At 35.0% G+C, this 16,135-nt stretch overlaps 1 protein-coding gene across 1 annotated transcript; it reads left to right on the top strand.

Annotated features, from left to right (window-relative positions):
• The first annotated feature begins 504 nt into the window (after positions 1 to 504).
• LOC149787388 (uncharacterized) lies at positions 505 to 15,871 on the top strand. The gene is made up of 4 exons (XM_089977974.1): positions 505 to 1,158; positions 3,412 to 3,546; positions 4,772 to 4,989; positions 12,755 to 15,871. Exons 1-4 carry the CDS (start codon positions 985 to 987, stop codon positions 14,889 to 14,891), a joined length of 2,664 nt encoding a protein of 887 aa, XP_089834100.1. The 5' UTR covers positions 505 to 984; the 3' UTR covers positions 14,892 to 15,871.
• Positions 15,872 to 16,135: the final 264 nt, after the last annotated feature.

Raw genomic sequence — 16,135 nt, 5'->3', positions numbered from 1 at the left:
TACCGAATCAATTTAATAACGAATCATGTTAATTATGTAGGAGTGTATGTGTGTGTGTGTGTGTGTGTGTGTGAGAGAGAGAGAGAGAGAGAGAGAGAGAGAGAGAGACAGACAGACAGACAGACAGACAGAGACAGAGAGAGACAGACAGATATACAGAGACAGAAACAGACACAAAGAGAGAGAGAGAGAAAAACCACTTCTGTATGACAATATATAATGGCAACATTTGTTTTCGGTAATTAATATAAGGGCCAATCGCTCCATCTCTCATTTGTGTAGTGTTTGGCCGGGCGATGGAGCGATTTGTCATTTATTTATTAGCTGAGTGGAGAGTAAAGTCGAAAGATATAATACTAGTAAATTGCATTTGTATTTATTAGTTATCAACCCGACACAAGAACGTACAGTTTTAAAGAAAAAATCGGGGGAGGGGGATGAGACGGTAGACACAATGCGATTTGGTGTGGATTTCGGTGGATTTGGGTGGATTTGCCTAAATTAGGGCGTGGATTTTGGTGGATTTGAGTGGTTTTGGGTTTCGTAACACTCATTTCAGACTAACCTGAAACGTAACGATACTATAAAACTGTATGAGCAACAGCGAAATTCACTTTAATTTCAGTGAAAATTCTGATCGCTGGTCTCAGGTCATTGAACATTCCTAATAATTGATTCCATCCATGAAAAACAGGACTACAGCAAAGGAATTTTAGGCAACAAACTTTGCGACATTAAATAAAAATCTAGATTTTTGCAGTGATCGATTTTTGTAGCTGAGGATTTGAATTCGAAATATGCATTAATATATTCCCTCGATCTTGGTCATTTAGTTGTTTTATATTTCTTTAGTTATGGATTTAAGAACGTATATCAAACGTTGTGATGAACAAGACTGCATAAAAGGGGAACAACTCTGTTGCATAGCATAAACAAAATAATAGGAGTTCATTGAACCAAACTCAGTTTACTGCTACACGTCGTATGATGGCAGTTCAATGTAACCAAGCCAGCTTTGTTCTGGAAGTTTGTCCGAGCGAAGAGGAATTGTTGTCAATCGAGAAAAATGTTATGTGTACCGTTCCTGGTTGTAATCAAAAGTTTTATCACGGTGGATCTCTTAGGATGCATCTGATTAAATCACACCACAAAATAGAGGTATCATCAAGTAATCTTTGAAAATGGTCATTTGCAGCAGCTTTCAACAGTCGGGCTAAATAAATAAACAAAAAATTAGTTCTGCGCTTGTAAAACATCCTGCTGCATCCAGATTTCTTTAAGACAGATAAGACTCGTATCTGCCTTGCCAAGTATGATCTGTTTCCTTTGGATACGCAGGAAGGGCGCTTAGTACGAAAATTCGAAAGAATTTCAGATCTTTCAGAGGCAATAGTATTCCATTAAATAAAACTTAACACTGTTATAGTTCATTTAGACCAACAAATAGATCTCCATTTTTTTTTTCTTCTGACATTTCTGGTAGCGGAGACCAGTTGTGTGAGGCACTCTTTGAAATGGACTGTTTCGCCGAAATACTTTCGGACTATCGGCCGTTCGCTAGTAATTAATAAATGTATTTTGACTGGGAATGGGTAAAAACACCCCCAAACCAAAACAAACCGAAATGTATCCAAGTCGGTTTGGTATGTTTTTAGTCCTGCAGTGTAAGACATAGCACATGTTATATTTCTTTTAGTGCTTATATCTTACTAACCAATTAATGGGCTTGTATAGCGTGTTCCGATGTTGGTTGACAATGGAACGTGTAATCAAAGTTTCAGGAATATCTCACACACTTGGCAGCCCATATCAACACTCTTCCACAAATTGATATGTAATTAATATACTTAATGTGCGGTTTTTGTCCTGATGGAATCAAAATCTGACACTAGCAAATGGATGCATTTTCATGTTCCGTTGACAAATATTTGAATTTGCTGAAATGCGATGGTAGTCAAGGTATGCCAAAGTATGTTCAAGTAGGTTCATGTGGCTGGATATGTTTCTTGAATGAAGCGAAATGTTGCTTACAGTTACAATAGGCATAATATTTTATTTGTTTCATTAAAGAATAATATTTAGCCCGATTTCGGCATTCTTGGCTTTCATTGCTTTCCAGTCAACTGAAATATAGACCAGTGAAACTTGAAAACAGGTCCATTTCTTTTGTGAGAATTTTAATTTATTAGAGAAAAGACGTCAGAGTAAGTAAAGTCTGACTAAAACATTATTACTTTACTTTGTAGAAAAGCATCTTTATTTTAGTTGCCAGTTGTGAGATATTCCTGAAAATTGTACTTTCGTTACGATGTTAGTTAACATCAAAACATGCTACACAGCGCCGTTAGTTAGGCAGTAAGACCCAGAGATGTTTGGCTTTATGTATTTTTAAGTTATCTTTTCTTTGACAGTAAAGGAAGTGCATATAGAGCATGATATTTTTACTAGCTTTTTATTAAGTATTGGTACTTTCGTTGTCTTTTAAAGGAACATAAAGGAATATATTTAGAGAAAACCAATCATTTCCAACCACGACATTTTATCATCCCACATAGGGGGAAGATGGATTTCCATCTGTTGGGGGAGGAAAAGATACATTCCATTAGAAAAAGAGGCTTGGCAACTTTTGGAAAATATAATTATATTTTATAAAAAGAACCTACAGAATGAACTGCATAGAAAATGAAAATTTAACATCACCAACCTATTTCAAAATGAACATAAGTATCTTTCCCATGGGAAATTAAATACAGTATACTTTTGTTCTTTTATCCAATGGAGGTAATTAAGTAAAAGGCCAAGTGAAAAAATATATGTGGTTATGGTTGAGAGAAAAAAACGGGGTTGGAAAATTGGTGCTTTTTTGAGGCAGGGGGCGTTTTTTGGGTGTGGATGGACGTAAATGAAGCATAAAGTTTCACATAAGCATCGATTTTAGTTATCTTCCCTTTGTTATTTATTTTCTCTCAAAATATTGTTTTTCAAAAACAAAAGATGACTTGAATGGTATATGGGTAAAAAAATAAGGATTGTCGGGTAACCAGAACCAGACTCTTTTATTTGGTTTAACTATAAAACTACTTTGCCATGCCATATTTGAACACATTTTTCCGTGCACTACTTTTAAGACACTCATGTTCCCCCAAAAGTTTATAGAAATTGTGGTAAATTCTGGTAGGCATTTTAAACTTGAACACTGCTTTTGCTCAATATCAGTGAAACTTAAACCATTTTCTCTTTGCTTGAATTTATCATAATATCTTTGGACATTGTATGTGAGGTTTCAGGAAGCCAGTCCATTGTTAGACACAGGCCTTCTATACCAAGGTTCATATCCTTTGATTTTCAATCTTTAAAACATTTGAATCCAAGTTTCAGTTACTGTAATTATAAACTGCACATTTTTTACAGAATGATCAGGACCAACAATTTTATCAGAAACAAAAGAAGCCGCTTACAGATTCATTGAAGTATCATTGTCCTGTAAAGAACTGTACCTACCAAGCAGGTTGTCGCTTCTTCAAGAACAACAAGCTATTAAAGCAGGTAATGAGTGTACATTTGGAACCACTTTAAATCTTCCCTAAATAAGTCTGACATCTGTTGCAAAATTTTTCATCTAGTTGGACCTTTCTTGTGCTTATCTTTCCTCTTTTAATTAGCCACCTATAATGCATCCAAAAGTTCTGGTATTAGCTTTTAAGTTTAGGGAAGGATTACTGTCGAAATAGAGAACTGAACATGGTTAGGACTGAATTCTGCGAGTTGATATTGACTTAAACCCCACTGTTCAACCTAGAAAAGCCTACCTGTCAAATTCCTGACTGATGCAATGATAAAGGACGTAATACACTTCTATTGTCATTTATGGATCAACCACAGAAACAAGCACGTTCTAATCTTATGGGTCATGCAAAAGGTGGTGGTTTTCTCTAGGTTCTCATTTTCACATCCTCAAGATCTCTTCACACCAAGGCTGCAACAATACTTAAAAGTTCTTATAACTTGATCAAAATTTTAAAAAAAAGAAAATGCCATTGGCAACAAATGTAAAATTTGCTTTCTAGTGTTGACAGCAAACTTCCTTACTCATTGAAATGAAAGGTCAAAAATATATTCATAAAAAAATATTTTATCTATCCATTAACTTTTGTGAAGACATGTTTGGTCTTTGAGGCAATGATCTAAAAACATACAGGTTTATATGAATTGAATTATCAAAGGAGGGTTGAGTCATGTCAAAAAATGTCAGCAGTCAAGACCCAAAACACAACTTTCTGCAAATTGACTTAAAATAACATGTGATTGCCACTCTTTTTGATTTAATTGAAATTTGTTTCTATATACAGCCACAATAATTTGTTTTTGTAATTGTGCTTATTACAGTAATTTGTTCCTGTAACTGTGTACATTACAGTAATTTGTTCTTTTAACTGTGTTCAGTACAATAATTTGTTCTCATAATTGTGTTCATTACAATAATTTGTTCTTGTCATTGTGTTCATTACAATAATTTGTTCTTGTAATTGTGTTCATTACAATAATTTGTTTTTGTAATTGTGTTCATTACAATAATTTGTTTTTTTAATTATGTTCATTACAATAATTTGTTCTTGTAATTATGTTCATTACAATAATTTGTTTTTGTAATTATGTTCATTGCAATAATTTGTTTTTGTAATTATATTCATTACAATAATTTTATAAGAAGCTAGATATACATTTGAATAGAATTTAAGTAATTAGATGATGTAATTACTTACACTTTCAGCATTATTTGAAAGTTCATGCTGAGAAGAAATTTGCCTGTGACAAATGTGGACTGAAGTTTGGGATGGAGAGAGACAGATTGCGCCATCAGAGTCATTGTGGAGTGCTCTTTCACTGTGGTACCTGTGACTGTTCATACACCACAAGAGAAGCACTTCTTACTCATTGCAAAAGAAATAATCACCAGCTGCATGAAGAAGACAAAATTGAAATAAAAAAGTAAGCAGAAATTAAGATTATAGATTGAAGATAGAAAGTATGCAGAAATTAAGATTATAGATTGAAGTCAAAAAGTAAGCAGAAATTAAGATTGTAGATTGAAGATAGAAAGTATGCAGAAATTAAGATTATAGATTGAAATCAAAAAGTAAGTAGAAATAAGCATTGTGCAGATTGAAATCAGATTATATAGTTTTTAAAAGAAGCCACAATGGCTAACTTACCATGTTTACTTTCAGGTGATAGATGTCATGCTGAGCTGAACAATATTGGGCCTCTTAGCATTTATCTTTTGTCATCTTGCTTACGATCAGCAATAATCATAGCCAGTAATTATCAAAGTCACCAAAACATTTAACTTTTCTCATCTTGACAGCAATCAGCCATAATCATAGCCGGTAATTATCACATTGACAAAAACATTTAACTTTTCTCATCTTGATAATGGTCAGCCATAATCGTAGCCAGTAATTATCACATTGGCAAAAACATTTAACTTTTGTCATCTTGATAATGGTCAGCCATAATCATAGCCAGTAATTATCACATTGACAAAAACATGTAACTTTTGTCATCTTGATAATGGTCAGCTATAATTGTAGCCAGTAATTATCACATTGACAAAAACATGTAACTTTTCTCATCTTGATAATGGCCAGCTATAATTGTAGCCAGTAATTATCACATTGACAAAAACATGTAACTTTTGTCATCTTGATAATGGCCAGCTATAATTGTAGCCAGTAATTATCACATTGACAAAAACATGAACTTTTGTCATCTTGACAACAGTCAGCCATAATCATTACCAGTAATTATCACATTGTAACAAATGTCGGTGTGTTGATTTTAAAAATCAAGAAAATGTTTTTGAGATTTCAGTGTAAAGCCCATTATATGGCTACTCTTGATGGGTAAATCTGGAAGTTTTCTCACTCATATATTGGCTGCTATTCGCATTAGATGGATGGTTTTCCTTGAGAATTAATTTTGAAAATTAACTCTTCATTGTCCAGAGATTAAGCCATATAAAAAATATGGATGCTGGTTGTGGGGAAGGACCATTCAAGTGAGGGACCACTGTGATAATAAAACCTTTTCTTTGAGGTTCACTCATTGGGACAGAATTGCATGAGGATAATTTACATGTACATGTTTTGTCAACCTAATGGCAAAACTAGAAGACATTTTCATTCTAAAAGTTGAACTTACTATTTTGTATATTTGTGCCTATAAATTTTTCATTGAAAATAGAATAAACATTCTCCAGGGTAGCATTGTAGAAAGAGCTAAATGTATAATTACCATATGAATGATTATACAAGTGTATGTGTTTTCACTGTTATCACTAGAATTCTTTCCACTCAGGTTTAATATAAATGGTACAAACTATATTTACTAATAGCAGAGATTGATTTAGGATGTGTTATTCCCACAAAATTTGACAGTAATCTTCAAAATTGTAGTCTCCTTGTGAAAAAAATAGTGCAGAAATCAAGCAGTGTTTGCAGGTTGATATAAATTCCACTCATGTTTTTAGGTCTACTGCTTATGGGCTAGAAGAGCTCATGGAATAGCCAGTCTGTCATCCATTGTTTATCTGTCCACAAGTTTGTTATTGTTACAACTCCTTAAATTACTTGGAAGATTCCTATGCAGATTTAAACTTACATTCATATCATCATCAAATTGTAACTAAACAAAAATAGTGCTACTTTGACATCAGGGCCCTGATTGGCCGAGAGGTCTAAAGCGCTCTTCGTTACAGATCACTGCCATCTCACCTCTGTCTGTGTGGGTTCAAATCTCAGATTCGGCTAATGTGGGTATGTGAGAAAGCTTGCCAGTAGCTTCTCGTGGGTCGTTGGTTCTTTACGGGATTTTTCCCCCCGAGTTCTTTCTCCACTATTAATACTGGCCGCCATGTATAGCCTCTCTTGTGCTGAAAAATGGCATTAAACCCTATAAAAACAACAACAACAACAACAACAACAGCTTTGACATCACATGTTTTGCCACATCAACCATCTTGAAAATATTATTGTTGCTACTTCTAAATTGAAAATAGTATTGACATCAGGCAGGGATCGTCCTGGGCTTCGCCAATGTCGCAAATTGCGATTTTTTTTCCTTATTGGCGACAAAAATATCCCATCTGGCGATTTTTTTGGCGACATACTTTTTGGTTATTTAATTTGTACATACAATCATGGATTTGGACTGAATAAATTTAAAGCCAGAACGAAAGGAAGCCACAAACTTGACTAAACAATGCATTGGAATCAATCTGTTACACAAACGATCCTTTGTTCTTATTGACAACCCTATCTTTACAGTGCATTGTTACATCATAATCTGCTTATGCTGACATCTGGGCTGAGTACTGTATGCTGCGATACAGTCAATCATGCTACCGCACTATACCTACAACTGACCGACTTCTGAAGACGCGAATAGAACAGATACAATTAATTGTATGGCTAATCCTTCTGTTTTTTTTAATACATATACCAATACAGTAGTTTTGCTGAACCTTCATAGAAAACTGATAACCTTTGAAGTACCGACTACTGTGTATAAATACAAAGCAAATGGAAAAAATCTCAATCACAATTACATCTGTCGCCAGTGCAGCATTATACTCATTGATCTTTTCCTTTTGCCATCAGTCCCGTGTTACGGCTGCAGAGACTTAAACTCCGCAACAAGAAATAGCAAAAAAAAAAAAAAACACAGTTTTGCATAATTAATAATAATTATTTATCTCTCAAAATACAGGAGTGAAAGAATCCCTAAATTGGGTGTGAATTTACGCTTATATATACGGTCCAATATTGCCAGGTGTTGACTCGTGTAAGTTTCATTCGTGGGAATGGAGATCCTATTTTTCTTGTCGAGAAAATTGATACAGCATTCAGTGATCATTCTTGGGATTTAGGAAGCAATTTGCTACAAGCTTTGTGAAGCTAGCTATGAAAAGGGGGGGGCTGCTGAGAGGCTACTGGTGTCACATGTCAGCACTGAGGACTGTGAACGTGGATTCAGTAAGATGAACCTCATAAAAACTGACATCAGAAATAAGCTCTGCATCTCATCTCTCGAGAATTTAATGAGAATTAACATGTACAGATGTGAAAAATTAGACTTTGAAACTGCATTGAACAAGTGGGCAGCCCTAAAATCGCGACGGATCTTCATGTAACACTTTGTAACATTTTGTTAATGCTTGTTGTAATTAAAGTATTAACTAATCCATCTTTTGTAATTTTCATTGCCTGTTACATTAATAGACTAAATTAACACTTGGAAAAATGTACACTACTTTTTTTGGCGACACTTTTTGAAAATTGGCGACAAAATATTGAGGTTGGCGATTTTTTTGGCGACAGCTTTTTAAAAGCCAGGACCATCCCTGTCATGTATCATTGCAATACTAGTTGGGATGCCTAATTGGGCATAAATGAAACTGGTGCTGTTTGTACATCCAATATGGCCATAAAATCTGCGATCTTGACAATCTTTTAATGATTATTTCTCATGAATAAATGGTTATATCAACATGGGATTTAGGCTGAAAGACTTTATGATATCTAGTTGGCCCTGAATGCAAATGTTACTTATCTGACATCCATTATGGCCACCTTGGTGGCCATCTTGAAAATCTGGTATACATGGGGTTTTCATCAAAAGACTTTTTATGATATTAAAATTATGCCAGTTGGATTTGCAATGTGGCTGGCATGGCGGCCACATTGAAAATCTTATTATTGCTTTGGTTTTGATCTGTCACTCAATATGGCAGCCTTCTTGAGAGTATTGTTATTGGTTCTCCTAGATGGAAAACTTGCATTTAAAGTACACTGTATAATAGAAAATGGTCTTTCTGAATTCCTGACTTTTATTTTGAGGGAGTCTTGTTCATGTTATATGTAGAAGTCTGTGCTTGCTGTGTCAGAAAACATGAATGCACTTGTTAGTGACATAATTGTTAGATGCTAAGTTCTGATTAGCTGTCTTACCTATGCTTGCCTCATGCCACAGACCTATCATGTGAAAGAATGGAGAAACAGCTCAAACTTCTTACACTTGTTGATTTTTTCAAGAGATGCAATTCCAAAGAAGGATTAAAACGATTAATGATACAAAAGATGAAAGTTGGGTAAAAGATGTTTTTCAGCATTTTCATACCAGACCATATGAGTTTGCTGAGTTGATTTCCTGACAGTTGACAGTGCAAACAAATTTTGTAGGTTGTGTTTAAATCATTTATTTCTTATATTTTATGAGCTGTAAATACCAAAAGACCTGTTTAAAATCAAAACAGTTGATTTTGACAAACTAATTGAGTTGTTTTGTTAAACTCTAAATGTTTTGGTGATGTGCGAGATGCTTGAGATAAATGAAAAAGTGCAGAAAATGATGAATTTGATGGTCATCAAACTGTGATTTGTTTCTTCTTTTTCTTTCACATACTCAGTCTATGCTTATAACAGTACTTTCAATGAAACTGTATTATTACTTCTGAAGACCCTTTGCTTGCAATGGGAACTTCCACTGCAAGAGACCATGTTGAAAATACTGTTGATTCTGATATCCAAATGTTCTTTAAAAAAATTTCTCCCAATAATTTGTGGCAGAAAACACATTTTTAAGTTGATGCTATGAGCATGTTGAAATCTAAGGTGACATGGTTATCAGCCACTGTTTGTAAACACAGCTTAGAAGTAGTTAGTGCTCGAAAAGTTTTGAATGGAGTTAAACATGGCAGAAAAATTAATAGTTTTTCTTGATATAATCTTCTTTTCCAGTACATTTTCTTAATTAGCACTGAGTGCCCCCAACTCCCTCTGAGTCAATTGTTGACACTTGTTTTTCTTATAAATAATGGGGACTTGCCCCATATTTTTAAAACCCTTGATGCCACTGTGTGATGTTTGGTAGCCTGATATCATCTCAAGCAGGTTTTATGTTTCTTTGCAATATGTGTCAAGGTGCATTGTGATTTCTTCACTGAAACTAAACAGAAATATAATTATTTGGGAACATGATTTGAATGTACATGTGTTAACAAAGAGTAACTTGGAACTTGAAAACATTTAACATGGGCCTTGCTTGTCCATTTGTTTTCCAGATTTGCTGTATAATACTTTTTATTTGAGTATCCACCCTGAACTGACATAACAGTGAGGAAATAGAATAAATAAGGTTATTTCTGTATTCATTGTTTATTATACATAACATGTCTTACAGTAGTGGTAAATTTACAGTTAGTAAAAGTGACATGATTCTACAGAATCATTGCTAAATTAATCATTTTTGCTTAATTGCATTATTTGTGCCTAACTTCAAATTTCATATTATTAGTGCTTTCATAAGTAATTTGAAAAACTGAATAAAATGCTAACTTTTACCATGCCTTTCTTCATACCTGTGTATCATACCTCTTTGTTGGTCTTGAGATCACTACCTGTACATCATACCTGTTTGTTGGTCTTGAGATCACTACTTTTGTACATCATACCTGTTTGTTGGTCTTGAGATCACTACTTGTACATCATACCTCTTTGTTGGTCTTGAGATCACTACTTGTACATCATACCGCTTTGTTGGTCTCAAGATCATTACCTATACATCATACCTCTTTGTTGGTCTTGAGATCACTACCTGTACATCATACCTCTTTGTTGGTCTTGAGATCACTAACTGTGTATCATACCTCTTTGTTGGTCTTGAGATCACTACTTGTACATCATACCGCTTTGTTGGTCTTGCGATCACTACTTGTACATCATACCACTTTGTTGGTCTTGAGATCACTACCTGTACATCATACCGCTTTGTTGGTCTCGAGATCATTACCTGTACATCATACCTCTTTGTTGGTCTTGAGATCACTACCTGTACATCATACCTCTTTGTTGGTCTTGAGATCATTACCTGTACATCATACCTCTTTGTTGGTCTTGAGATCACTACTTGTACATCATACCTCTTTGTTGGTCTTGAGATCACTACCTCTACATCATACCTCTTTGTTGGTCTTGAGATCACTACCTGCACATCATACCTCTTTGTTGGTCTTGAGATGACTACCTGTACATCATACCTCCTCATTGGTCTTGAGATCACTACCTGTATGTCATACCACTTTGTTGGTCTTGAGATCACTACTTGTACATCATACCTCTTTGTTGGTCTTGAGATGACTACCTGTACATCATACCTCCTCATTGGTCTTGAGATCACTACCTGTACATCATACCACTTTGTTGGTCTTGAGATCTCTACTTGTACATCATACCTCTTTGTTGGTCTGAGATCACTACTTGTACATCATACCTCTTTGTTGGTCTTGAGATCACTACCCGCACATCATACCTCTTTGTTGGTCTTGAGATCACTACTGGTACATCATACCTCTTTGTTGGTCTTGAGATCACTACCTGTACATCATACCTCTTTGTTGGTCTTGAGATCACTACCTGTACATCATACCTCTTTGTTGGTACTGAGATCACTACCTGTACATCATACCTCTTTGTTGGTCTTGAGATCATTACCTGTACATCATACCTCTTTGTTGGTCTTGAGATCACTACCTGTACATCATACCTCTTTGTTGGTCTTGAGATCACTACCTGTACATCATACCTCTTTGTTGGTCTTGAGATCATTACCTGTACATCATACCTCTTTCTTGGTCTTGAGATCACTACTTGTACATCATACCTCTTTATTGGTCTTGAGATCACTACCTCTACATCATACCTCTTTGTTGGTCTTGAGATCACTACCTGCACATCATACCTCTTTGTTGGTCTTGAGATGACTACCTGTACATCATACCTCCTCATTGGTCTTGAGATCACTACCTGTATGTCATACCACTTTGTTGGTCTTGAGATCACTACTTGTACATCATACCTCTTTGTTGGTCTTGAGATGACTACCTGTACATCATACCTCCTCATTGGTCTTGAGATCACTACCTGTACATCATACCACTTTGTTGGTCTTGAGATCTCTACTTGTACATCATACCTCTTTGTTGGTCTGAGATCACTACTTGTACATCATACCTCTTTGTTGGTCTTGAGATCACTACCCGCACATCATACCTCTTTGTTGGTCTTGAGATCACTACTTGTACATCATACCTCTTTGTTGGTCTTGAGATCACTACCTGTACATCATACCTCCTCGTTGGTCTTGAGATCACTACTTGTACATCATACCTCTTCATTGGTCCTGAGATCACTACCTGTACATCATACCTCGTTGTTGGTCTTGAGATCACTACTTGTATGTCATACCTTTTTGTTGGTATTGAGATCGCCAACTTTCCATAAACAAGATATGACGTGAATATACATTTATATTAATGTGAGGAATAAAACATCTTATTTACAACAAAACCAAATCAATACAAATTTCAATGTGCATGCTGCTAAGTTATTATGACTTACTGCTATATGCATTTCCATATCTTTCAGTGACCAGCATGAATTTTGTGAACATTATGTAGACCCAGATATGCATCTGTATTGATGGAGTCAGGTGCATAATAGACCCAGATCTGCAGTCTGAGCTGTTTGAGTTAGGTGTATTATATACACGAATATTAACAACAACTTCAGTAATGAAAATGTTTTGAAACTTGTTTTAAGCAATTATTTCAGATATTGGTATTGACCTCTGTTTTAGAGATTAAATGTAAAATACCAGTATAAATTGCTCAGAATTTGTCTCTGTTTTATCATTTCAGGAGGAAAGATGCAAGAGAAAACAAGTTGCAGAACAGCAATAAGACAGAGTCTTCTATACCTGCCAATTGTTCAGTGCCTTCCATCCTGCTGGTTGGAATTGTCTCCCCTTCATTGTTAACACCATCTGCAGTGAAGTCAAGACTTCGACCTATACAACCAAAACCAGTAATTTTGGGATCAGTTTCTCTTGCAAAGGTTTCTTCAGTGACAAAAGCAGATGAAAGAAAAGAGAAATTTCAGTTCAAAAATAATGCTGAAGCACAAACTGAAATATTTGGTGTCCATGCATTGGCTATGAAGAAAAACTGCATTGCCAGAATTAATTCAAGGAAATCAAAATATGGACAGAATGGAAAAGTAAATGGTGTAACCACTGGTATTCAGGTTTGTTTATCCAGTCCTCGAAGACATGATACATGTAAAACTAGGACAGATAAAAGCCCCAAAAGGTATAGCAATTCTACTGGAATTCAGACTTCTGTATCACTTGTCCGTCAGATAGAAAATAAAATTGTGGCTGGAACACAGACATCATGCACTGATATTTTATCAGCTGCAATGTCATCAGCGGACCTTCCAGTTGAGCAAAAATCTGTTGGACTGCAAGTCACCCCACCAAAGTTGAGACCAAAACGCCGCATGAATATGTGCTCAAGTGAGACACAAACTGTATTCGAGATAGAAGGGACACTCCGTAAGAAGAGGAAGCGAAAGCTGTCAGACAAAGGTTCTGGACCAGTCCTTATTGATTCAGCAAGTCAGGTGTCAGAGGGCTCATACTTCCCTGAAACATGTTGTGGAATTGCTTCTCAGAGAAGCCAGAGGCACAGTCCAGAGTCAGATCTCTTCTCCATGGCCACACAGACTCTCCACTCATATCTAGAAAACCAGAAAGAGAGATCGCAGGTGTCACAGGTTAATATGGAACATGAATTATTCCAAGCAAGTGAAAGCACTGATGTGCAAATCAACTCCGACAAAATAAAAATAAATCCTTCCTCTGCACCGTCAACTGCACTACAGAAATCCAAACATGCATTTGATTACTCAGAACCTACAGGTGTTTGTATGAACCTGGAAACAAATCAAAAGATCGTACATTTAAAGGAATTGTGTACAGAAGAATGTAAAAATAGTGACAAAATAACCATGTCTAAACCTGTACAGGCAAACACACAGTATTTGAATTCTAATAATAAAGACTATGCTTCTCTGACAACAACAATATCTGTGGCAAATTTGCACAAAGTAACAAAGCCATTTGTCCCAGAGTATAATAAACCATTCACAAATACAATACCTGCACTGAGATTTCCATATCGCAGTGATGAGTCAGTTTTGCCACCTGACACAGTTATGTTGGCAGAGAGTCTCCTTGACCTTGGAAGAGTGGCAGTAAACAGTCAGACATCAGAAGCCACATTAGCGGCATTTACTCATAATGTGTCTCAAGGATCGGAGACTTTATCCTCAAATACAGGTAATTTTACCACAGGTACAAAGGACACAATTTCATCTCAAAATGATGTACAGCAGAATGGGTCCATTAATTTTACCACAGATTCGGAAGTGCAAACTATTGAAACAGCATCAGATTTTGATACCTTACTTGAGTCTAGTGGAATTATGCTGCAAAATTCAACAGGGTTTACAGACATATATACACAAACTGCATCTGAACTTGACTTCCTCGATTTACTTGTCAATCATATGGAAACCCAGACATGTGATGATACATGCAGTTTTCCTGGTTTGGAACTTACTGATATTCAAACTCAAACACTGGACTTATCAGAAATGAGTATAAACGGCAGCTTGGCTTACGTAAGCAGTGTGGAAACACAGACATCAGATAGTACGTATTTTCTTGGTCAGATAGAAGAGGGAAATTTCTATGAATCTCTTGGATTTGAGCCAATTTTAAGTCTTACAACTGCTGAGACTCAAACAAGTCAAAATCTTGTGTCTGAATTTGATCAGACTCCAAGTAATGTTGAGACTCAGACTAGTGTAAATTTCAGTCTGAACAATTCAGAAACACAGACTTCTGGGAATGCACATTTGCTTGATATGGCTACAGCAGATTCACACACTCAGACATATTTTGATGACCTGGAAGAGCTTTTATTTGGATAAACAATTAACTCTTGAACTGTTTTAATATCTTTGAAAAACACTATGATAAAAATAGTAAGACAAATGTTAGAGTAGGTATGTTCTTATGTACCATTCATCAATGGTTAGCCAAGAACATTCCTATGGTGTCTAAAATTTAAAGCTGAATGTTTATAAATATGATACAAAAGTTGACCCAGGAAAGAAAGTATCAGTCAGATCTTGTTTTCTTTAAATGCCTCAAAATTTGTATTTATAGCAGTATTTTCCTTTATCACCAGGATGTTTTCACTTTGGATGAATTGTTTTGAAGCTAAAACATTCAGTTCTTTGATATGCTTTCTGAGCATTTTGACCTTGTGGTCACTCAGAGAAAATCTGCATGAAACTTTTGGTTCCAGGTTTTGTATTATTTATATTTCCTAAATCCCTTGATGAATTTTGTTCTTGCTTGGGATTAATCATTTTGAAGTTAAAATAGTTCATTCATTGACATACTTGACCTGTAGTGACTATAATGGTCATATACTATCCTCATTTCCAGGGACACGTACATTAAAGTAATAAACATTTTATCAAGTACTCGTCAGACAACTCTTGAAAACATTAACACGTTTGAACATTTGGTTAATCTGAAGTGATCATTATTGTGAAAGTTTCCATTCTAGATCTTTTTATTTTATTCTTCACTCATCTACCAGTATTTATTATAATAATTTCTTTTTTTCTGAATTATTTTTTTGTTTTATATTAGGAATTCATTAATTAAATGACAGATTGAGCATTTGCATAAATTTAGACTGAATATAAAATAAATCTTCTCTGCTGTAGATGTGTACTCAACCTACAAAAATAAATTACACTAGAAGCTAACAATTGCAGCATTGTAGACTGCCACAAATCTTTAATGTTTTTATTGCCAGCTTTGCATTTCTGTTGAATACAATATTATTTAGTAACTTATATGATGGTTAGAAATATATAATAAAAGCTTATATCACCTTGTTTTAATTTTTCTTTTGATTTGGGATTCATTTACATAAATTTTCAACATTATAAATCAATATCTTCAGTTTTGTATAGTAGTGTATACTTAAAAGCAATCTTCCCATACATAAAAAAATGTAACATAAATTAATTTTAAAATAGTTTACAGCATGTAAACAAATTTTTGGTTTCTTTTATTTAAATTATTCAAATACTTAACTTATTTTGAAGATAAAGCAATGATTATGTAATGATATAAAACTGTCAGCTAAATTGTC

This window comes from Sinohyriopsis cumingii, chromosome 12 (assembly GCF_028554795.1).
Source record: "Sinohyriopsis cumingii isolate HCF-2022 chromosome 12, ASM2855479v2, whole genome shotgun sequence".
NCBI lineage: Eukaryota > Metazoa > Mollusca > Bivalvia > Unionida > Unionidae > Sinohyriopsis > Sinohyriopsis cumingii.
This window is presented reverse-complemented; position numbering and strand designations above follow the sequence as displayed.